General features: G+C 41.3%; 1 protein-coding gene across 1 annotated transcript in view; it reads right to left on the reverse strand.

Annotated features, from left to right (window-relative positions):
• The window catches only part of LOC122930251 (CMRF35-like molecule 3), a 68,628-nt gene extending 44,284 nt beyond the window's left edge, over positions 1-24,344 (reverse strand). The window contains exon 1 of the mRNA XM_044283476.1: positions 24,225-24,344. Coding sequence (XP_044139411.1) covers positions 24,225-24,270 — 46 coding nt within the window. The 5' untranslated portion in view covers positions 24,271-24,344. The remainder of the gene's footprint in view (positions 1-24,224) is intronic.
• Positions 24,345-26,743: the final 2,399 nt, after the last annotated feature.

Genomic DNA, 26,743 nt, shown 5'->3' on the forward strand with positions numbered 1-26,743 from the left:
GGGGTGGGAACATCCAGAAGCTCATGAATATTAGGATTTATTGGCATGCATTGGAGCTGTTAGAACCTAGAAGAATAAAACTGGTGACAGATTCCCTTTAGGGTCCATTCACACGTCTGTAGAATGGGTCAGCATCCGTTTCGCAACTTTGCGGAACGAATCCTGACCCATTCATTCTCTATGGGTCCGGAAGAGATGCGGACAGCACACTGTGTGCTGTCCGCATCCGCATATTTCCAAAGCACGGCCCCGATCTTCCGTTACGCGGCTCCTGAAAAAAATAGAACATGTTCTATTCTTGTCCGGACAAGAATAGGCATTTCTATGGGGGTGTCGGCAATTTGCAGATCCGCAATACACTACGGACGTGTGAATGGACCCTAATAAGGGGTTTTCCCTTGAAATATTATGGTTAAAATTGCCAAATGAAAAAGCAATGCTCCCATAATGGATCCTGAATTCTTGATTCTGAGGATTGGTGGAGGACCCAGCAGTCATACTACCACCAATCAGTAAGTGGCTTATCTTAGTGATAGGTTGCCACTGACTATCGTGGGAAAGCCCCTTTATACGATAGTTTATACAGTGTTGTAGCTATTGCTTGTTATGTCCATGATACATTTTTTCCTATACCAGGAAATGTGTCAGCTGCATGTCAGAGGAATGCAGCCATACTGATGTTAAATGGGTTTTGTCACTTTAGCAAATAGCATTTATTATGTACATAAAGTTAATACAGGCCACTTACAGTGGCACACCTATAAGCACCAGCCTATGTGAGCTCCCACAATCACCAGCGAGGCTGGAATTTGCAAGCACAGCCACCACTGATGGATTGCAGGGTGGTCGTAACCATAGAAACGAAAAGTGTATAATATGATGGAAAAATGCATCCAGCCAGCAACGCAGGAATATAGACAATCACAGTACATTAGTAAGTGGCTTGTATTAAATTCCTCTACATGATAAATGCCACTTTCTGAAGTGACAAAACCACTTTTAACTCTAACCTTAACCCAAATGATGCATTAAGCTAAGTAACTAAAATAAAAATTAGGAATTTATGGATTTCTCTTCTACAATTATCAACCATCGTAATTACTGCTGTCCAGTGGGGGCTTATATCAAATTAAACAATGACTAGAATTTATAAAGATGAATCATGTGACATCTCCTTTCTGTGGAATCTTACTGCTGTAACATACTTTCCCTTACTTCCCACTATGTTTGTTTTCAGCTCCGAAGCTCACAGAACAGATCACACTCACAGAAAGGGGGGAAATCACACTCACAGAAAGTTTTGAGAAGCAGTTCTTTTATCAGGCTATGGTTGTACATACACTTTTTGATGACAATTTTTAGTCTATGTAGTCTCAATAATCAGATGTTTTTTTTTTATAATATTCGTCGTTTCTTTGATTACTGCTTGAGGTTGAGGATTATAATTAGTTTTGAGCGAATTGAGCTTCAGATCAGAGATCCAAAGTCAATTCATTCAAACACTTCAGTTTTAATGCTGACTTCATATACAGCATTAAAATGTATTTCCTCCGTTTAGGCAAAATTCGTTTTACTTAAAGTCACGCGATACTGGTGAAAAAAATCAGTAATCACATCTGCATCTTTACAAAAATAGTAGTTCGAGGTTGGGTTTGGTACCGAGCTACCAGCCGGTAGTGATGAATGAACATCTGCCGGGACGGTTCGCGAACGCGATCACGCGAATGCAATCAAATGTTCGCGAACCGCAAGTTCGCGGCGGGTCCTATTCATTTTAATGGCAGGCGAACCTAAAAAACCTTCAGTTCATATTTGCAGCCAATAAATAATGACTAAGTGCACCAATAGTTCCACAACATGGACAGTGACATACCAGATGTATTATTCGAATTTGCGATCTCCATTCATTATTTTTTTCAATGCAAAATATTTGCAATATAATATTCGCATATGCGCATGCACAAATGCACTATACAGTACCCAAATGCACAATAAAGAAAGTATATTGGTATATAACACCTCGCTTCAATCAGTTTTTTGGGGGGGCGACTGGTATATCACACAGTAGAATTTATTTGTTCCAATAACGTTTGTCCCTCTATATACCTGCGGTATCGCAGCAGAACCGCACACTAGCATAGAAAGTATATTATAACATTGTACAAGGAAGTCAATCCATTAGAATATACATAAAAATAAAACGTAACCTTTAATAATATTACTATGAGGGTCCATTCACACGTCCGTAAGTGTTTTGCGGATCCGCAAAACACGGACACCGGCAATGTGCATTCCGCAATTTGTGGACCGCACTTTGCCATCACTATAATAGAAAATGCCTAATCTTGTCTGCAATTGCAGACAAGAATAGGACATGTTCTATTTTTTTGCAGAAACGGAAGCACGGATGCGGAAGTGCGGATCCGCAAATGCGGATGTGGACAGCACATACCAGCCCCATTGAAAATTAATGGGTTTGCACCCGTTCTGCAAAATTGGGGAACGGACGCGGACCCATTTTGCGGGCGTGTGAATGGAATGGAAAATAAATTAAATTATTAAAGTTAAGCAAAAAGCATAGATGCGGTAGGCAATAACAAGTGCTCGGCGGCACTAAATCAGGTGCTCGGCGGCACCAAATCAGAAACCATATGTCCTACCACAATCCGCGGGGTTCCAGTGCACATCCATGAATCCCGGAGGGAATGCAAAAAACATGGGTTAGAAGATGATGTGGCATTGAAGGACAGGGTGGGCAAAAAAACTGTCCCTGATATTGCCCTACAGGGCGGTGCTATTCTGGCCCTGATAGCCTAACCACAGACCACCCTCCCTGATAAGAGTGACCCTATCCGGAACCTTACCCTATATAAAAATGGCCCTAGTATGCACCTAGCCCCTAGACCCCTGACTTCCAGGTGATCACTATATAGATCTATGTGTTTTTGACTCATTATAAAAGTATATTATAAGTATGTCACACCCCTCTGTGTATCACACCTATCGATAGCACACCTATACCAGTCCTTAAAAGGACTTTTGTGGCCCTATTAGCTAGCGTTTGGTGTCCCTAACCACCTGTCCCTGCTCCACACAGCAACCTCTCCCTACACTGGCAAAACACTGAATGTAAAATGGCGGCCAGATCAGATTTATTTATAAGGTAGGGGGTATGTCCATGTGCTTAAACGTCTCAATTGGCCTGTACCACCTGATGGATGCGTCATGGGTCAAAGTTCTTCACAATGTAAAAGAATATGGCGGGCGCTAATATCTCCTTATGTTTGCATGTTCGGCGAATCGCGAACACGCAAAGTTCGCCGCGAAACGACCGTGGGGCGAACCGCAAGGCCATCTCTATCAGCCGGTACCAAACCCGACTCGGATTGCTATTTTAAAATGTTTTTAAAGACGCAGATGTGATTACTGAATTAATTCACAGGAGTCTTATGCGACTTCAGGTGAAACAAACTTTGGCTACACGGAGGCAATACATTTTAATGCCGTATGGAGACAGGTCTCAGACAGCATTAAAACTGAAGTGTTTGAACGAATTGACTTTGGATTTATAAACCGAAGCTCGATTCGCTCAAGCCTCAGTTCGCTCAAGGCTAATTATAATATTTAAAACTCAGTAAAGGTCCATTCAGATATCTGTAAGGTTTTTGCAGACTGCAAATTGCGTATCCGCGAAACATGCATACTGGCCCATGTGCATTCCACAATTTGCGGACCGCACATGGCCGGCCCTATGATAGAAATGCTTATTCTTGTCTGCGATTACGGTCAAGAATAGGACATGCTCTATTTTTTTTACAGGGACATGGAACAGAACTTTTGTGGTAAGGACATGTGAATGGACTCTTAGTATAATTCCCAATTATCAGAAGTACTTACTGAAGGTATCTAACTTATTTTGTGGCGTCAAACTTATCATTGTCCTTGCTAATAATAATTCAAATACCTTAAATGGGGTTGTGCCACGGAAAATATTCTACATTTTTCAAACCAGCCCCAGATCTGAAAACTTTTGTAATTGCATGTAATTAATACATTTGTATAGCCAATGAGCTATTTAATAAAATGTATTTGTATAGCGCCACCTGCTGTTTGTTCTTTTGTTTATATTCTGTCCACCTCATAGATATGGTTGCATGTGCTCAGTTTAAATCTTCACACAACCGAGAAAGGACACACCCCTCAGCTGCCAGGCTTAAATACGGTTGCAAGAAAAAGTATGTGAACCCTTTGGAATGATATGGATTTCTGCACAAATTGGTCATAAAATGTGATCTGCTCTTCATCTAAGTCACAACAATAGACAATCACAGTCTGCTTAAACTAATAACACACAAATAATTAAATCTTACCATGTTTTTATTTAACACACAATGTAAACATTCACAGTGCAGGTGAAAAAGTATGTGAACCCCTAGACTAATGACATCTCCAAGAGCTAATTGGAGTGAGGTGTCAGCCAACTGGAGTCCAATCAATGAGATGAGATTGGAGGGGTTGGCTACAGCTGCCCTGCCCTATAAAAAAACCACATACCAGTTCTGGGTTTGCTTTTCACAAGAAGCATTGGCTGATGTGAATGATGCCTCGCACAAAAGAGCTCTCAGAAGACCTATGATTAAGAATTGTTGACTTGCATAAAGCTGGAAAGGGTTATAGAAGTATCTCCAAAAGCCTTGCTGTTCATCATTCCACGGTAAGACAAATTGCCTATAATTGGAGAAAGTTCAGCACTGCTGCTATTCTCCCTAGGAGTGGCCGTCCTGTAAAGATGACTGCAAGAGCACAGCGCAGACTGCTCATAGAGGTAAAGAAGAATTCTAGAGTGTCAGCTAAAGACTTACAAAAAAGTCTCTGGCATACGCTAACATCCCTGTTAGCGAATCTACGATACGTAAAACACTAAACAAGAATGGATTTCATGGGAGGATACCACAGAGGAAGCCACTGCTGTCCCAAAAAAAACATTGCTGTACGTTTACAGTTTGCACAAGAGCACCTAGATGTTCCACAACAGTACTGGCAAGATATTCTGTGGACAGATGAAACCAAAGTTGAGTTGTTTGAAAGAAACACACAACATTAATTGTGGAGAAAAAGAGGCACAGCACACCAACATCAAAGCCTCATCCCAACTGTGAAGTATGGTGGTGGGGGCATCATGGTTTGGGGCTGCTTTGCTGCGTCAGGGACTGGACAGATTGCTATCATGAAGGAAAAATCAATTCACAAGTTTATCAAGACATTTTGCAGGAGAACTTAAGGCCATCTTTCCACCAGCTGAGGCTCAATAGAAGATGGATGTTGCAACAGGACAACAACCCAAAGCATAGAAGTAAAACAACAGAATGTCTTAAACAGAAGAAAATACACCTTCTGGAGTGACCCAGTCAGAGTCCTGACCTCAAACCGGTTGAGATGCTGTGGCATGACCTCAAGAAAGCGATTCACACCAGACATCCCAAGAATATTGCTGAACTGAAACAGTTCTGTAAAGAGGAATGGTCAAGAATTACTCCTGACCGTTGTGCACGTCTGATCTGCAACTACAAGAAACGTTTGGTTGAAGTTATTGCTGCCAAAGGAGGTTCAACCAGTTATTAAATCCAAGGGTTCACATACTTTTTCCACCTGCACTGTGAATGTTTGCATAGTGTGTTCAATAAAAACATGGTAACATTTAATTCTTCGTGTGTTATTAGTTTAAGCAGACTGTGATTGTCTATCGTTGTGACTTAGATGTAGATCAGATCACATTTTATGACCAATTTGTGCTGAAATCCATATCATTCCAAAGGGTTCACATACTTTTTCTTGCAACTGTACTTTCTATGTTAAAAACTATATTATAGGTATATCACACCCCTCAATCATTTTTTTTTTTGTGGCAACAGGTATATCACACCCGTTGCAATTAGTTGTTCCAATAACGTTTGTCCCTCTACAGGGAGTGCAGAATTATTATGCAAGTTGTATTTTCAAGGATTAATTTTATTATTGAACAACCATGTTCTCAATGAACCCCAAAAACTCATTAATATCAAAGCTGAATATTTTTGGAAGTAGTTTTTAGTTTGTTTTTAGTTTTAGCTATTTTAGGGGGATATCTGTGTGTGCAGGTGACTATTACTGTACATAATTATTAGGCAACTTAACAAAAAACAAATATATACCCATTTCAATTATTTATTTTTACCAGTGAAACCAATATAACATCTCAACATTCACAAATATACATTTCTGACATTCAAAAACAAATCAGTGACCAATATAGCCACCTTTCTTTGCAAGGACACTCAAAAGCTTGCCATCCATGGATTCTGTCAGTGTTTTGATCTGTTCACCATCAACATTGCGTGCAGCAGCAACCACAGCCTCCCAGACACTGTTCAGAGAGGTGGACTGTTTTCCCTCCTTGTAAATCTCACATTTGATGATGGACCACAGGTTCTCAATGGGGTTCAGATCAGGTGAACAAGGAGGCCATGTCATTAGATTTTCTTCTTTTATACCCTTTCTTGCCAGCCACGTTGTGGAGTACTTGGACGCGTGTGATGGAGCATTGTCCTGCATGAAAATCATGTTTTTCTTACCTTGCAGACTTCTTCCTGTACCACTGCTTGAAGAAGGTGTCTTCCAGAAACTGGCAGTAGGACTGGGAGTTGAGCTTGACTCCATCCTCAACCCAAAAAGGCCCCACAAGCTCATCTTTGATGATACCAGCCCAAACCAGTACTCCACCTCCACCTTGCTGGCGTCTGAGTCGGACTGGAGCTCTCTGCCCTTTACCAATCCAGCCATCTGGCCCATCAAGACTCACTCTCATTTCATCAGTCCATAAAACCTTACAAAAATCAGTCTTGAGATATTTCTTGGCCCAGTCTTGACGTTTCAGCTTGTGTGTCTTGTTCAGTGGTGGTCGTCTTTCAGCCTTTCTTACCTTGGCCATGTCTCTGAGTATTGCACACCTTGTGCTTTTGGGCACTCCAGTGATGTTGCAGCTCTGAAATATGGCCAAACTGGTGGCAAGTGGCATCTTGGCAGCTGCACGCTTGACTTTTCTCAGTTCATGGGCAGTTATTTTGCGCCTTGGTTTTTCCACACGCTTCTTGCGACCCTGTTGACTATTTTGAATGAAACGCTTGATTGTTCGATGATCACGCTTCAGAAGCTTTGCAATTTTAAGAGTGCTGCATCCCTCTGCAAGATATCTCACTATTTTTGACTTTTCTGAGCCTGTCAAGTCCTTCTTTTGACCCATTTTGCCAAAGGAAAGAAAGTTGCCTAATAATTATGCACACCTGATATAGGGTGTTGATGTCATTAGACCACACCCCTTCTCATTACAGAGATGCACATCACCTAATATGCTTAATTGGTAGTAGGCTTTCGAGCCTATACAGCTTGGAGTAAGACAACATGCATAAAGAGGATGATGTGGTCAAAATACTCATTTGCCTAATAATTCTGCACGTAGTGTATATAGCTGCAGTATTGCAGCAGAACCGCACACAACTGCTGCACAATACAAATGCACTATAATATACTTTCTATGATAGAAAATATATTATAAGTATATCACACCCCTCAGTATATCACACCTATCGATAGCACACCTATACCAGTCCTTAAAAGGACTTTTGTGGCCCTATTAGCTAGCGTTTGGTGTCCTTAACAGCCTGTCCCTGCTCCACAAAGCAACCTCTACCTACACTAGCAAAACGCAGAATGTAAAATGGCGGCCAGATCGGGTTTTATGATACGGTGGGGGTGTGTCCATGTGCTGAAATGTGTCAATTGGCTGTCCTGTTCCACCTGATGGATGTGCCATGGAGCAAAGTTCGGCGCAATGCAAAAGAATATGGCGCCGGCGGACATCTCCATATGTTCGCATGTTCGGCGAACGCGCAAAGTTCACCGCGAACTGCCCGCTGGGCGAACCGCAAGGCCATCTCTACTGGTGTCTATATAATTATATATTGTGCCTGTGAATAAAGCAGTAATATGTAGATTAGCTTTCTGAGCAGATCTCAGTGTGATGAAGCTATAGTGTATGTTATATCTTCATGCTAGCACACAGCTCTGCCCTCAGCCTGTTGTCAATCCCTAGCCCTGTCAATCAAGGGGAGGGGGGGGGGTGTGCAGAGTACAGGGGGTGTTACATAGCAGTGCTCAGAATATCCAGCCCCGCCTCTGAGTGCTTGAATTGATCATTTGCATATAACTAAAAATGCTGATATCTCTGTAGCTGTTTAACATACAGACAAAAGAAAGGTATAGTTTTAATCCGCACGATGATCCCTACCAGGCAGTATGACTGGTTTAATAGGGTTGATCCTGGTGATAGAGGCTCTTTAAGTCTATTGGAACAAATGTTCACAGGCCCATACTTCTACAGAGGCCTTATCTGTCAACACCAGCTACAAAATCTCTATGATACCACGCACTACTTTTCCCGAATAATATATGATTCCCCTGCTAAAAGATACCCGCAGTAGTACAATCAGTTTCTATTCCAGATTACCTTACTGATGGTTTCTTTCTCTGCGGCATCTGTCTTTCTCTAAATGCAGTGTGGGATTTAAGCTGTAACGGGTCTGGTACCTAGGCTATGGACCGCGCCCCGGCCGGTGGTGCGATTCCATTTGTTTAGAATTGCAACTCGCTCTCTCAAGGAGCAACTAGTGATGTCACTATACAACTACGAATGGTTGCGAGTGCCAAACTTCTTTCCAACACGTTTTAAAAAAGAGCTAGAAGACAAGAAATTATACATAAAAAAGAAGCAGCATTTATTAATATGCAATATCCAAAATTGCGGCATTTTATCATAACCCTAAAATACATAAAAACAGGCAAAACCCGCCAGGTAGACCCATTGTGTCTGGGATAGATTGCCTCGCAAGCTCTCTTTCTAGATACTGTATGTAGATCAGCATCTGCAACCATATGCACAATCTCTCCCCACGTACTAAAAAGACAACAAACATACGTTACAAATTTTAGGTGACATTAGATGGAAGGATAGTTATATAATTGGCACACTTGATGTCAAGTCACTATACACTGTCATTGAGATTAAGAATGTGTGTGATGCAGCCAAATTCTTTTTAAGAGCTAAGGGTGAAATGCCAGAAGCACAGATTGAATATATAGGGGAATGTATTATGTATTATGAATTATTATGTATTTTACAGAGAAATTATTTCATTTATAATGAAAATTTTTACCTCCAGACGTGGGGTGACTGCGATGGGGACGAGGTTCGCACCGGGTTTCGCCAATTTATACGTGAGGTGGTGGGAGCACCTACATATCCACACAAATGGCGAGCTCCGGGTGGGCCTCGTCCTGTGGCGGCGTTTATTGATGAAGTGGTTTTTATATGGGAAGAGGGTGAAGAAAAGTTACAGGAGTTTTTTAAAAGTATAAACCAAAAGACTTTTACTTAGAATTTACACCTAGTTACAGTAGTAAAGAGATAAACTTTTTAGACTTGACGATATATATTGAAGGGTATAAAATATCTACAAAAGCATTCAATAAACCAACAGATGCGAATAGTTATATTTCCATAGAAAGTTGCCACTTACCGCGATGGTTAGAAAATATAAAGAGAAAATTTTGCAGACTCAACTTTTTGTGGGATAGAAGTGGTGAAGAAAGATAAAAGTGGAGGTGACTATATTAAAAATATAAAAAAATTGTATGGCACACAAAATATCTGGAGGACACCGAGAATATTCAAATGGCAATATAAAAACCTTTAATTCTAAAACTACTAGTATATAAAAAAAATATAAACAAATGGTGTTACTGAATGTTACATACACATCCTATGTTAAATCATGATTGCATATTGGTACTAAGTAATGATGACATATAAAGCATTGGTCAACACAAATGGTAACGACGGTTATCCTGGTGCTAAGCACTCAGTTCAAATATGTGTGGATCAATGTTCCATAACCTTTGCCTATTATGTACATAAGGCAAATATAACCTAAATCACCTAAAAATATGGAGACTACATTGGATAAATAATAAAGATAAAAATATTAGAAGTGACAAAATGGATGTCGTAAAGAATATCTTCAATTTTGCATGATATGCAACGCACTCCTTATGTGTTCACCAATATGTAAATGCTGGACGTGTTGCTTGCCCTTAAAATGGCCGTAAATACTTATTCAATGTTAGTCTGCTGATAAGTTTCTATTTGCATTACTTCTCCACTAATGTTAGTAGATATTTGTATTGGTGGCTACATTACCTGTCTGTTGACCCGGAGTTATATACAAACCGGATTCCAAAGAAGTTGGGACACTATACAAATCGTGAATAAAAACTGAATGCAATGATGTGGAGATGGCAAATGTCAATATTTTATTTGTAATAGAACATAGATGACAGATCAAACGTTTAATCCGAGTAAATGTATCATTTTAAAGGAAAAATACGTTGATTCAAAATTTCACGGTGTCAACAAATCCCCAAAAAGTTGGGACAAGTAGCAATAAGAGGCTGGAAAAAGTAAATTTGAGCATAACGAAGAGCTGGAAGACCAATTAACACTAATTAGGTCAATTGGCAACATGATTGGGTATAAAAAGAGCTTCTCAGAGTGGCAGTGTCTCTCAGAAGCCAAGATGGGTAGAGGATCACCAATTCCCACAATGTTGCGCAGAAAGATAGTGGAGCAATATCAGAAAGGTGTTACCCAGCGAAAAATTGCAAAGACTTTGCATCTATAATCATCAACTGTGCATAACATCATCCGAAGATTCAGAGAATCTGGAACAATCTCTGTGCGTAAGGGTCAAGGCCGTAAAACCATACTGGATGCCCGTGATCTCCGGGCCCTTAAACGACACTGCACCACAAACAGGAATGCTACTGTAAAGGAAATCACAGAATGGGCTCAGGAATACTTCCAGAAACCATTGTCAGTGAACACAATCTACCGTGCCATCCGCCGTTGCCAGCTGAAACTCTACAGTGCAAAGAAGAAGCCATTTCTAAGCAAGATCCAGAAGCTCAGGCGTTTTCACTGAGCCAGGGATCATTTAAAATGGAGTGTGGCAAAATGGAAGACTGTTCTGTGGTCAGACGAGTCACGATTCGAAGTTCTTTTTAGAAATCTGGGACGCCATGTCATCCGGACCAAAGAGGACAAGGACAACCCAAGTTGCTATCAACGCTCAGTTCAGAAGCCTGCATCTCTGATGGTATGGGGTTGCATGAGTGCGTGTGGCATGGGCAGCTTGCATGTCTGGAAAGGCACCATCAATGCAGAAAAATATATTCAGGTTCTAGAACAACATATGCTCCCATCCAGACGTCATCTCTTTCAGGGAAGACCCTGCATTTTTCAACAAGATAACACCAGACCACATTCTGCATCAATCACAACATCATGGCTGCGTAGGAGAAGGATCCGGGCACTGAAATGGCCAGTCTGCAGTCCAGATCTTTCACCTATAGAGAACATTTGGCGCATCATAAAGAGGAAGGTGCAACAAAGAAGGCCCAAGACGATTGAACAGTTAGAGGCCTGTATTAGACAAGAATGGGAGAGCATTCCTATTTCTAAACTTGAGAAACTGGTCTCCTCGGTCCCCAGACGTCTGAGTGTTGTGAGAAGAAGGGGAGATGCCACACAGTGGTGAAAATGGCCTTGTCCCAACTTTTTGGGGATTTGTTGACACCATGAAATTCTGATTTAACATATTTTTCCCTTAAAATGGTACATTTTCTCAGTTTAAACTTTTGTTCCGTGATTTATGTTCTATTCTGAATAAAATATTAGAAGTTGGCACCTCCACATCATTGCATTCAGTATTTATTCACGATTTGTATAGTGTCCCAACTTTTTTGGAATCCGGTTTGTATATATATATATATATATATATATGTGTATCGCGGCAGTCCTTATATATGTCAGTATATTAGGTGGCCGCAGCATACGGTTAGATGTATCTCAGCAGTCCTTAGATAGTTGCGCTGTAGCAGCGTTGTTGGTGCCGGCGGATATATCGCAGCAGTCTTTTAGTATTTGCGGTTAGAAGCTCGCTGATATATCCTGCGCTTGAAAATGCTCTGCTGCTAATGATAACGGAGCGCTCCTGTTTGTCAATAAAGCAATTTCATCGGGTCCAGACGTTGATGCTTATGGGTATATTAGCCCCAATATACAGTCTCTGTCTTGTCACCAAATGCATTTCGGGGCTTACTGTTCCTTCATCAGTGGTTGACTGCATATTGCACCTCGGCTCCCTATATAGGGGAGTATCACTTAGGAGAGGTGTAGGTTTGGTGGAGAATAACATATGGACTGGATCAGATGTTTTATGCCCATATCCCAATTTATCTTCAATCATATTACAAATATATTGTGAATATATAACAAATATATGATTAGTAATAGATATGGGGGACACTCAAATATCTTGAGCTGGATAAAACCTTTACAATATATTTGGATGCAATTATAAGTTTATTAAAGTAATTTGTAATATGTCATCAGGCTTCAAAAATAATTAAAAGTTATCCAACTAAATTTTTATATAAAACAAGGAAAAAATAATTATACAAAATATTGAGTTATTAAAAAAAAAAAAAAAAAAAAAAGAGGATTCACTTCATGAGAGATTATTAATTCAGTCATCCAATAACTATGGAGTGATAGTCATTTAAATCATGTCCAAAAAGGTGGCGCTGTTTTTCTCAGTTGTGAGATCATAGTTAGCTGATATTAAATGACTCAGTCCTCCACTGTTAAGGAAAAACATTCCAGATGCAGACAATGATTCAATCAGTTTCTGTTTGGGTAGTATGGAGGTACCGTTCCTTATCAATCCAGATGAAAAACCGCACTGAAAACGCACTTCACTTTCAGGGATTTATCAAATATCATCCAAGTATTCGAGCTGTTATATGAAACAGAGTGAATCAATTAAACACCACACATAACATCACATATATAAACACAGTCCGAAAGAAAACAAAAAGAAGAATAATTTATTTAAACACATAAATAGGAAATACTAACCAATAGAGGAATCATCACCACAGCACATTTACACATCACATACTCAGTGTGTACACTCTATGAATGTCTAATCTCTTGACACACGAAAAACCGCACTGAAAACGCACTCACAGTCAGAGATTTACCAAATGATCCACACAATTCACAATATGTAATAAGATATACAAGCATGTGAAATCCCTAAATTAAACATTTTCTCACTTCCACTTTTATTTGACACCAGCCTATGTCATCCAACAAAAAATTACTTTTTTGTCTACATACTATCACAAGCGCACAAATAACATAAATGATTTAAGTATTTTCGCATCCATATCTATCTTTATATAAGACTAGCAGAAGGACCCGACTTTGCACGGGAATATCATTAATTCATCTATTTAATTTCATGTTTCTGTATGTCGTAAAAGGATATCAACAGTATCCCCCATAACAATGACCTCCACAGTGCCCGCCCCTTTAACAATGACCTCCACAGTGCCTGCCCCTTTAAATTGACCTCCACAGTGCCCGCCCCTTTAACAGTGATCTATATAGTGCCGACCCCTTTAACAGTGATCACATTTTTAACAGTGACCTGCACAGTGCCTGGCCCTTTAACAGTGACCTAAACAGTGCCTGCTCCTTTAACAGTGACCTCCACAGTGCCAGTCCCTTTAATAATGACCTCCACAGTGCCCGCCCTATTAACAGTGACCTCCACAGTGCCAGTCCCTTTAACAGTGACCTTCATAGTGGCTGCCCCTTTAAAAGTGACCTTCACAGTGCCTGCCCCTTTAACAGTGACTTTCACAGTGCCCGCCCCTTTAACACTGACAACCCCTTTAACAGTGACCTTTATAGTGGCCGCCCCTTTAACAGTTACCTCCACAGTACTCGCCCCTTTAACAGTGAATTCTACAGTGCCCACCCCTTTAACAGAGACCTCCACAGTGCCCTCTCTTTAACAATGACCGCCCTTTAACAGTGACCTTCAAAGTGCCTGCCCCTTTAATAGTGACCTCCAATGTCTGCCCCTTTAACAGTGACCTCCATAATGCCCACCCCTTTAACAGTGACTGTCCATTTAACAGTAACCTCCACAATGCCTGCCCCTTTACCAGTGACCTCCACATTGCCCGCCCCTTTAACAGTGACTTTTACAGTGTCCGCCCCTTTAACAGTGCACTCCACAGTGCCTTCCCCTTTAACAGTGACCTTCACAGTGCCCGCCCCTTTGACATTGACCACCCCGTTTAACAATTACCTTCATAGTGGCTTCCCCTTTAACAGTGACCTCCACAGTACCTGCCCCTTTAACAGTGACCTCCACAGTGCCCGCCCCTTTAACAGTGGCCTCCACAGTGCCCGCCCCTTTAACAGTGGCCTCCACAGTAACTAACCCTTTAACAGTGACCTCCACAGTGCCTGCCCCTTTAACAGTGACCTCCACAGTGCCCACCCCTTTAACAATGACCTCCACAGCGCCGCCCCTTTAAGTCACAGCGGTGTTCGTGAATTCACAATAATATTTACAAAAAAATGGCAATTACATTGTTTTGCTTGGTAAATAGCTACTTCAATTTTGTGATATTTAGACGTTTTATGTAAAAATCGCAGCAAACTGTCTTCTTTCAAGAAGTGCCTTCTCATTATTTCTGTCTGTACTTTTGTTCTAAGGTTAAGAATTTACTTATATTATACTATAAAATATGTTTAAAAAAATCATGCCATTCATAAAAATGTTTTAACTAGCAATACTCATTTGCAGCAGAGTGTCTTCTTAATAATTTTTACTAATGTCATACTTTATCAATTTTTATCATAGTATCATACAAATAGTAACATTTTCTTGTCTTTTTTTCTAGGCACGAATAGTTTCTTCCACTTGCACAATCTGAAAATTCGGAACCATGGCTAGTAAAAGGAAAACAAGACTAGCAACTTCCACTCACATGAGTAACTTCATTGGAACTGGTCGAGAAATGCTGCCTTCTGAACTCCCAACTCTGCGTGATGTTCTAAGATATGGCCTTCTCCTAAGAGAGCAGAGTGCAGAGAATGTCAGCAATTACCAAGCAGCCACTCTTACAAAGGATATTTATCCAAAAGTGCTTGAAAAGTGGGAGCTAGCAAACAGTTGTTTTGTGGTGCCAATTTTAAATTCGAGAGTCACAGTCCTGAAGACTGGCCAAAAACATATCACTTGGCAGAAGAAAACTTGAAGTGAAAGAGGCTTTCATAGCAACGCTAGACAAGCTCTTTGACATCCTCAATTGCAAGTGTGAGATTCAGCTATGTTCAGAATTTGAGGGTCCATGCCCAGGTGGTGCTGACTGTTAACATAAAGTGCACATCTCCTGCTCTTGTTCTAAGGACATGAAGATCCCTGCCAAAGAACTGGTGTTTATTAATGGTCAAAGAGAGAAGGTTGCATCTGTTGGACAGGATCAAATTGGATTACCAGATGCACAGAAGACAAATTAAAAAGCAGAAGAGGCAAGAAGATGACGTAAGAAGAATTTCTGAATATAAGCAGAAAAGGAAGGAAGAGTTAACATTACAGTCATTACAACCAAATGAAGTTCTTTTCTCCGAAGATGAAGAGCCAACTGATGGTGAAGATGAAGATTCTGAAGAACTTTTGCAGATACCATGTGATGATTCTGATGTACCTTCTAGTTCAAGTACAAGTCAGTATACTAGATTACAATTTCGCAATGTTGCATTGCAAAGTATTAGGTATGGTGTCGGTCTACGCGCTACAGCTGCCATTACAACAGCTGCATTTTTGGATGCTGGATTAATTAACTGAAGGAGACTGACTTGTGGTTGATCACAATAAAGTAAAAAGCGCCCAAGAAAAAGTCATGAAATCACTTGATGAAGAATTTCATGCTCGATGCCAGATAGGCAAGATTGAATGTATTTTCTTTGATGGACGCCAAGAATCCACTAAAGTTCTGTTACAAGCAGATAACTCAAGTCATCAGTTTCTAAGTATTGTGAAAGAAGAGCATTACACTTTTTGCAGTGAGCCAGGTGGAAGGTATCTTTGCCATTTTACTCCAGAGAAAGAAACCCGCTGAAGTTATTGCTAACCATCTTGTGGATTTTTTAAAGAAAAACAGCATTAATAAAAGTTTGCAGGCTATTGGTGGTGACCCAATGATTGTTAACACTGGTTGTGAAGGAGGAGTCATGCATTGCGTTGAGGTAAAGCTGAATCGTAAACTTATCTGGTTGGTTATAGTATCCGAACTTCTTCACAAATAAGTGACATATTAATTACTGGATACATGATCATCAGATAAACATACTAAATACATTGCTGACATTGAGAAGTAACGGTACCGCCATACTACCCAAACAGAAACTCATTGAATCATTGTCTGAATCAGCATCTGGAATGTTTTTCCTTAACAGTGGAGGACTGAGCCATTTAATATCAGCTAAAGATGATCTAACAACTGAGAAAAACAGCGCCACCTTTATGGACATGATTTATATGACTATCACTCCATAGTTATTGGATGACGAACTAATAATCTCTCATGAAGTGAATTCTACACATGAATTATTAAATATATATTTTTTTTTTAAATAACTCAATATTTTTTTCCCTTGTTTTATATTTAAAAAAATTTGTTGGATAACTACTAGTAGCTTTTGAAGCCTGATGACATAGTACGAATTACTTTAATAAGTGTATAATTGCATCCAAATATATTGTAATCATTTTATACAGCTCTAGATATTTGAGTGCCCCCATATCTATTACTAATCATTGACATTCTTTCTTCACGACATAACGGTGAGTCGCGGGGTAGAGCACGGAGCCATAGTCCCCCAGGGAGGTGTAGCCACTGACCTATAAATATTTTCATATAACAAATATATAACTCCCCTATATAATTTTGATAATTAAAGGCTTAAAGACGCTGAATGCATTTTATTTGTGTATTTCTTGCGCTAAAGATGCTAAATGTGTTTTCTTTGAGTCTTTCTTGCGGTAATGATACCCATAAATCCAATGTCATCAATCCACATATCTAGCCCTAAAAGTGTCTACTTATTAAAAATAAATAGATAAATAATAAAATTGTATAATTTAAATGTACAGCCAGGTCCATAAATATTGGGACATTGACACAATTCTAACATTTTTGGCTCTATACACCACCACAATGGATTTGAAATACAATAAACAACATGTGCTTTAACTGCAGAATGTCAGCTTTAATTTGAGGGTATTTACATACAAATCAGGTGAACGGTGTAGGAATTACAACAGTTTGCATATGTGCCTCCCACTTGTTAAGGAACCAAAAGTAATGGGACAATTGGCTTCTCAGCTGTTCTATGGCCAGGTGTGTGTAATTCCCTCATCATCCCAATTACAAGGGGGCAGATAAAAGGTCCAGAGTTCATTTCAAGTGTGCAATCTGCATTTGGAATCTGCTGCTGTCAACTCTCAAGATAGGATCCAAAGAGCTGTCACTATCAGTGAAGCAAGCCATCATTAGGCTGAAAAAAAAAAAAAAAAAAAAAAAAAAAAAAACACAACATCAGAGAGATAGCAAAAACATTAGGCGTGGCCAAAACAACTTTTTGGAACATTCTTAAAAAGAAGGAACGCACCGGCGAGCTCAGCAACACCAAAAGACCCGGAAGACCACTGAAAGCAACTGTGGTGGATGACCGAAGAATTCTTTCCCTGGTGAAGAAAACACCCTTCACAACAGTTGGCTAGATCAAGAACACTCTGCAGGAGGTAGGTGTATGTGTGTTAAAGTCAACAATCAAGAGAAGACTTCACCAGAGTGAATACAGAGGGTTCACCACAAGATTTAAACCATTAATGAGTCTCAAAACCAGGAGGGCCAAATTAGAGTTTGGCAAGCAACATCTAAAAAAGCCTTCAGAGTTCTGGAACAACATCTTATGGACAGATGAGACCAAGATCAATATGTACCAGAGTGATGGGAAGAGAAGAGTATGGAGACGGAAAGGAACTGCTCATGATCCTAAGCATACCAGTAGACTTTCTATATCCACTGTACAAAGGCACCCAGTTTAGGTTTGCTAGTAGCACCATCCATAAAAAAGAAAAGATCATTAGGTACAAATTCCAATTGGTTGTTCCTAAAGGCATTTTACAGATTCAGTATGTGTAATAACTGCAGAACGACAAATTTTCAGAGAAAGACTATAGAGGTACACACTACCCATAGTCCATTCCGTCACACTATTAGGGACAGTTTGTCCTCTAATACGACACATATGATCTACCTTTTAGAATGCCCATGTCATAAACAATATATTGGATTAGGCCTTTTTTTCTGGCGGAAAGCCCCGGAACGGCGTTCCGCCACCTATTTTGACTCGCCCCGCCCCCCTCATGGGCGTCTGCCCGCCGCCGCAAACAAAATAACCCAGTTGTGAACAAGAGAAAATCCTCTGTGATTCTGCGATCCTCTCCGGTCTCCGTACTTACAAACTCAGTAGCAGGCAGGCCGGGCGGCAGCGCAACTCACTGACGTCACGCGCCTGCTCCGCCTGCTTCATTCATAAAGTGGGAGGAGCAGGCGCGTGACTTCAGTGAGTTGCGCTGCCGCCCAACCTGCCTGCTACTGAGTTTGTGAGTACAGAGACAGAGGGAGAGGATCGCAGACTCGCAGAGGGTTTCTCTTGTTGTTTAATGGATAATGCCTATTTTTGCCTACATAATGCGGCATTAATCTGTTATTAAATTAATAATGCCTCTATATTACAGTGACAGTGAGCGGGGCCTGGTGTAATACAGTGACTGCACCGGGCCCCGCTGCCATTACAAGTTCAAGACCAGATGCCGGCCCCCAGACCCTGTATTGGGGATTTACTTCACAGGGACGGGACACTGACTGTTATGGGGGATCTGTAGATGCCACATATATAGCATAAGGTGCTATATGTAAGTGTCACCCACAGATCCCCCCCCCACAACAGTGTCATCCACAGATCCCCACAGCCACAACAGTGCCATCCACAGAGCCCCCATAACAATGTCATCCACAGATCCCCCCACAACAATGTCATCCACAGATCCCCCCACAACAATGTCATCCACAGATCCCCCCACAACAATGTCATCCACAGATCCCCCCAACAATGTCATCCACAGATCCCCCACAACAATGTCATCCACAGATCCCCCCACAACAATGTCATCCACAGATCCCCCACAACAATGTCATCCACAGATCCCCCCACAACAATGTCATCCACAGATCCCCCCACAACAATGTCATCCACAGATCCCCCCACAACAGTGTCATCCACAGATCCCCCCCACAACAGTGCCATCCACAGAGCCCCCCATACATTTACTTTTATAGCCCCCACCCCCAAATTTTACTTGCATCCCTGTTCTCTAAAGGGGCGGTTTTAGGGGGCGGTCTTAGGGGGGGTAGAGGCGTGGACAGGGGAGGGGGGGGGGGGGTGAGTTCCACCACCTTTTCTCTGAGAAAAAAGCCCTGTATTGGATGCACAAAGAGAACACTGAAAAAACTAACAGCTGAACATATCAACAACATTAAAAATGGATTTGAAAATCATACAGTTTCACAACACTACAAACAATACCATAATAAAGACCCCACTTCACTTGTATTTGTGGCCCTTAGAAAAAATCAGGAAACCATGGTGAGGAGGTAACCATCTCGCAAATATGTCTAGAGCAGAATCTAGGAAAATATTAGAATTTGATACATTAGTACCGACTGGCCTGAATGCAGAGATGGAATTGTTTGGATTTTTATAGTTTTTAGGGTGGGTGCCGGTTGAGGGGTGGGAAATCGGGGTCCGGCTGTTTTACCAGCACCTCGATCTTCCCTCCCTGGCCAACCCCATCCACTTCCACCATTTTTCTGCTCCTCACATCACCCCTATATAGAATACGATGAAAGCAAGATAAATAATCAGCTGTATATATGCTCATATATAGAAAATGTATAGTCTGTACAGTAGGTCTGAACAGTACAGAAGACTCCCCACACAATACATATAGATTTAAATTATACAATTTTATTATTTATCTATTTATTTTTATTTTTAATTAGTAGACACTTTTAGTGCTAGATATGTGGATTGATGACATTGGATTTCTGAGTATCATTACCGCAAGAAAGACACAAATAAAATGCATTCAGCATCTTTAATTATCTAAATTTTATAGGGGAGTTATATATTTGTTATATATTTTCAATATTTTTGTAATATGTTTGAAGCATTTTCATGAGACACCCAAGATATGTGGACATTATGGGGAAGTAACGTGGACATTTGACTCCAATTGAGATAAATTGGGATATGGGCATAAAACATCTGATACGGTCCATATGTTATTCTCCACCGAACCTACACCTCTCCTAAGTGATACTCCCCTATATAGGGAGCCAAGGTGCAATATGCAGTCAACCACGGATGAAGGAGCAGTAAGCCTCGAAACACATTTGATGACAAGACCTAGAGACTGTATATTGGGGCTAATATACCCATAAGCATCAACGTCTGGACCCGATGAAATTGCTTTATTGAGCAACAGGAGCGCCCCGTTATCATTAGCAGCAGAGCATTTTGAAGCGCAGGATATATCAGCGAGCTTCTAACCACTGGGACGCCACGTGGGACGCCGTCTTAGCGCAACATCTACACGTATGCTGCGGCCATGTAATATACTGATATAGTACAACTATACAAGGACTGGCGCGATACATCTATATATCCCCCGCATAACTCCGGGTCAACGGACAGGTAATGTAGCAACCAATACCGTATTTTTCGCCCTATAAGATGCACCAGCCCATAAGACGCACCTAGGCTTTAGAGGGGGACAATAAGAAAAAAAATATGTTTCATTACACCTCAGGTCAGATCAGTAATCAGTCCCCCAATTTTAATCAGACCTCAGATAACAGCCCTAATCAGTCCCCCAATGTTAATAAGCCCCCAATAAGACCTCAGATCAGACCCACAATCAGACCTCCGCTCACACCCAAAAGTGAATGACCCCCAATCAGACCTCAGATATGAGCCCCAATATAAATAAGACCCCATTCAGACCTCAGATCAGAACCCAGTCTCATATCAGCCCCCATTGCCTTTTTATAATCCCCATTGTCTTTTTATAAGCCCCCATTGCCTCTTTTTCAGCCCCCATTGCCTTTTTTATAAGCACCCATTGCCTCTTTATCAGCCCCCATTGCCTTTTTATCAGCTCCATTGCCTCTATCACCCCCCATTGCCTCTTTATCAGCTCCATTGCCTCGTTATCTGCCCCCATTGCCTCTTTATAAGCCCATATTGCTTCAAATGAAAAAATAAAAACAATCACTTACCTCTCCTGCTCCTGGACACCACCGCTCCTCACCATCGCGATCCTCTTCATCAGCTGTCGGCTGTGCTCTGTGAACTGGCGCGCACAGCATGACGTCACAGAGCCATTCACGCTGTGCGCAGCCCTGCACAGCCGACAGCGGAGGACCAGGAACCGGTGAGGGGGGGGGGAGAGAATGTGTCTTATGGGGCGAAAAATACGGTACATATATCTACTAACATTAGTGGAGAAGTAATGCAAATAGAAACTTATCAGCAGACTAACATTGAATAAGTATTTACGGCCATTTAACGGCAAGCAACACGTCCAGCATTTACATATTGGTGAACACATAAGGAGTGCGTTGCATATCATGCAAAATTGAAGATATTCTTTACGACAGCCATTTTTATCACTTCTAATATTTTTATCTTTATTATTTATCCAATGTAGTCTCCATATTTTTAGGTGATTTAGGTTATATTTGCCTTATGTACATAATAGGTAAAGGTTATGGAACATTGATCCAGACATATTTGAACTGAGTGCTTAGCACCAGGATAACCGTCGTTACATTTGTGTTGACCAATGCTTTATATGTCATCATTACTTAGTACCAATATGCAATCATGATTTAACATGGGATGTGCATGTAACATTCAGTAACACCATTTTTTTTAGATGTTTTTTTATATACTAGTTTTTTATATTGCCATTTGAATATTCCCTGTCATCCAAATATTTTGTGTGCCCTACAATTTTTTTTTTCTCTTTTTATTGCACTGATTTACCTGGGCAGAGGGTGTGGCCCTGGGAGTGAGCACCATCCCTATGGTTAGTGCTTATTGGTGAGCCACTGTTTATAACCTATAAAATAGAACTGTTTGCGTTTGAATAGGAATGTGGAGTGATAAAAATGTAGTGAAAGTGGTAGTAGTTCTTGTCACCAAGGACAACGTAATACACTATGAGGCGGTAGGCAAGGGATTAAAACAGAGTAATTAAGAGAAAGTGTATATAAGTAAGGTATCTAGGAGCGCCAGCTAGTTTCTCTGATAAAGGACAGTGCACTGTCCGAAACGCGTTGGTAGAAGTTTGGCACTTGCAACCATCCGTTATTGTATAGTGACCTCACTAGTTGCTCCTTGAGTGCACGAGTTACAATTCCGAACAAACGGAATTGCGCCACCGGCCGGGGCGCGATTAATAGCCTAGATACCAGACTCGTTACAGCATGAGTCCCACACTGCATTTAGAGAAAGACAGATGCTCTAGAGAAAGAAACCATCAGTAAGGTAATATGGAATAGAAACTGATTGTACTACTGTGGCTATCTTTCAGCAGGGGGATCATATCTTATTTGGGGAAGGTAGTGCTCGGTATCAGAGATTGGTCTATAATTTACGTGTGGTGTTCAGCAGTATGTGCTGTTCTGCTGCGACATAGAGGAGCGGGGCACAAGCGCCAGTGGAATATCCAGCTATATCAGTTACAAAATCGCTGATTATTTACTGTGATTTTGAGAAGTGACTATTTAGAGACTTAATTAATCAATATCCATCTATATACAGTTGAAAAGTGATCCTATGCAGACATTAAATGTTTTTTATGCATAAAGTGCTGTGACATATATGCAGTACACACTTAGTACTAGTACTTAGCAATCATGTACAGATTGGTGTAGGTAACTGTCCTGGATACTTAAATTTTGAAATATACGTGTAGGTTCTTTTTCCTACATGCCTTATATTGATTTGTAGGTAGGACTATGGCCGTATGATCAGGATTCCTGATGCAGTTTTTGAAGCCAAAACCAGGAGTGAATTAAAAAAAAAAAAAAAAGAGGGATCATCTATCTGTTTTCTCTCCTTTTATGTCCACTCATGATTTTGGCTTCCAAAACCGTATCAGGAAACCTGACCATATCAGAGTGCATTTGTCAGAATAGGAGACTCAGAGCAGGTCACGTATGAGGTCCCCATAGATGGCTACTGTTGTTTTTACTTATATACATTTGGATTGTAATAAATCAATTATTATGCAGCATTTGAATATTACGTTGTTATTTATATCAGGTAAGACAATTATTCAATTATTGTTTGGTAGCGTTTTATAGTTCGTTTAACAGTGAACCACAAGAAATTGTATAATTCATTTTGTAGTTTTATATACGCTCCAAAATGGCCTTGTGTAGACTCAACATAACTAAATTGTTTGCTGGGTGTAACATCTAGATTTACCTCTTTTTTCATCTTCCACAACACTTAAAGAGAACCTGTCATCAACTTTATGGTGCCCTCACTAAGGGCAGCATGAAGTAGTTACAGACACACTGATTTCAGCAATGTGTCATTCATGAGCTAAAAGTAAGTGGTTGCTAAGAACCAGCATTATAATAATTGCAGCCCAGACTTGGAAAAGAGTCATGGCTGCCTGAGAAGAGTCATGGTTATTCATGAGCTCCTGCTCTCCCCAGCACGCTGCCTAGGGAAAAACTAAGGAAAGGGCTGTTAATTATCAGCAGGTTGAAGATATGAAGCAGATGACCATGAATAACTATAACTCTTCTCAGGTGGTCATGACCCTTTTCCAGTGGCTACTGAAAGCAAGTTTGCCAGAGTTTGTTAAAACTGAAGTTATGATGCCAAAAATGGCATGGATCATGAAAAAGACCTAGGAATCTTTCTTCACTCTCTGTTAATATGGCATTTGTCAGTAGCATGTTCAGTAGTACTTTTCAATACTGGAGTCTACATTTGCTTGTAAAACCTCTCATATTAGCTGTAAAATTTGGTCCCATATACAGATATATATTCTTACCTGACCAAACAAACAGCATGATAAGGAACCACAAGAAACTCATCATTTCTTCTTCTTCTATAGGTGTTTCAGTAATGATCAACTTGCAGGATAACAGGCTGAGCTGGAGGGACGGATGCTTTTTTTCAGCCTTACAAACTATGTTACTATGCTATGCATATTGGTACTTATAACAATGAACACAAGTGAAATTCAAAAACTAAGAATAGCCACTAGCAGCAAAACCACTTTTCCTGTTAGCACATAAGCAGCCTGTCCCCTACCCACCAGTCAACCTTATAGATAAACTGGGTCAGATTTCAATAGGGTCAAATTTTTTTATACAAATCACCCAAAGGCAAAAGGTATGCCTATTTTCTGATGGTTACTAATAAAATGTAACTTTAATCATTTAAATGTATACTGTGTATAGTAAAAACATGACTTTAGGATTTCTAGTGCTTCACATACACTGGTGAAATTTTCTCTTTTGGCATCATGATCAGCTATTGTCACGAGGATGTCACAACCTATCGCTGACCCTGTTGCGCCTGGAGTCAGAAGGTCAAAGCGGGTGGCTACTCGCTCAGTTTCAAGAGAACGCTTGAAGAACACTTGAAGACCGAGTTGTGGGAATGGATTCCGGTCTAGGTTTTCCTGCTTAGGTTTGTGATCCTTTTTGTCCCATTTTGGAATTGTTAGCTTTTCCTTTCAGCTGTTCTTTGTTAGCCACTCCCAGCTACTATATATTCTCCCTTTCTACTTTCTTTGTTGCTAGATATAGACCTACCTTCTAGATTTTCTATTCTGACCTCTGGTGGAGTTGGAGTTGCTGTGCAGCTTGTGGAGCTGTTGGAACTGGTGCCGTCGGATCTCCGGTTCTCTCCTGTTTGTTGTCTCCCTTTGGGGATTGTATGTGGTGTTTGTCCTTTTCCTGTTGTTACCCTAGGTGTCAGTGGTGAGGACAAGTGCTCCCATCGCCCTACTCACTACCTAGGGCTTCTTTCAGGGTAAGCCAGGGACGAGGCACGTGATCGGCATACGGGTGAGCAGCCTGTCTAGGGACGTCAGGGCAGCCAGGTGCCAGTGCTAGGCGAGTTAGGGGTCACCACTCCTCCCTCTCTCTAGTAAAAGGGTACCCTCCTTCCTTCCTCTCTGCGCTGCATGTCTGTTACCTGCCATATCAGACGTGATATTATATCTGGCCCTTTAAAAAAAAAATATATATAATATTTTTTTAGATCCACTATGGATCCTATTGCTGCTTTGGCAAAACAGTTGCAAGGTCTGTCTCTTGAAGTGACAAGAATTAAGGGCGTCGGGCCTTCAGCAGAGCAGCTGCAGCAGACCTCGAACCCAGTGGTTGCTTTGGGTAACCAGGTCTATCCGGAACCTAAGGTTGCTCTCCCTGACAGATTTTCTGAAGGAGGGACAAATTTGTGGTGTTCCGTGAAGCCTGTAAATTATGTTTCAGGCTGCGTCCAAGTTCTTCTGGTAATGAGGAACAGCGGGTGGGGATTGTTATCTCTTGTGAGTTTTTTGAGGCCCTGGATCTCATATACGAGGACCCTGACCGAGTCTCCCTAGCTGAGTCTAGATTACGGCGGATTCAGCAGGGAGATTGGTCAGTGGAGGTTTATTGTTCAGAGTTTTGAAGGTGAGCCACAGATACTCAGTGGGATGACCCGGTTTTGCCAGGGGTTATCAGAGAAAGTAAAAGACGCGCTTGTGCTGTATAAGACTACTATATCCCTTGAGGCTGCTATGTAGTTTATCTATAAGAATTGATAGGCGCCTTAGGGATAGGCTGAGGAGTTCTTGTCCGCCAGAGACTTTTCTCAAGCAGGAGTCTGTCTGTTCTGAGTCAGATGAACCTATGCAACTAGGGAAGCCACTAGGGCAGGGGCGTAACTAGAAGTGACTGCGCCCCACAGCAAAAAAAAAAATGTATGGGCTCTCCCCAGCGCGCTTCGCAACTCCCCCCTCCTGTGTAAACCCCACTCCTTTGGCTAGTCACAATCTAGACCAGACCAGGCTGCCATGCCATCCTTTTCCTAATTATATATATATATATATATATATATATATATATATATATAAACACACACACATACACACACACACACACACACACACATACATACACTGAATAATACTGTTGTGGGGTCCCTGTCAAAGTCTTAAGGGGGGGCAGACAAGGGCCAGGGACGGGGCACAGATAAAGGCCAGGGACGGGGCACAGATAAGGGACAGGGCCCAGGGGCGCAGACAGAGGCCAGGGGGAGGCACAAGCCAGAGCCAGGGGGGGGTGCAGATAAGGGCCAGGGGCACAGACAAGGGCCAGGGACGGGATACAGATAAGGGCCAGGGCCCAGGGGCGCAGATAGGGGCCAGGAAGGCGCAGGTAGTGGCCTGGGCCACAGGCCAGGATGGGCACAGACAAAGGCCACAGGGGCACACATAATGGTCAGCCACTCCTGTCCTGAAAGAGCCAACCAGCGAGGCACAGTCACAGGGGCCAGACAGGGCTGTGCAGCTGC

This window comes from Bufo gargarizans, chromosome 3 (assembly GCF_014858855.1).
Source record: "Bufo gargarizans isolate SCDJY-AF-19 chromosome 3, ASM1485885v1, whole genome shotgun sequence".
In the NCBI taxonomy this organism is placed as follows: domain Eukaryota; kingdom Metazoa; phylum Chordata; class Amphibia; order Anura; family Bufonidae; genus Bufo; species Bufo gargarizans.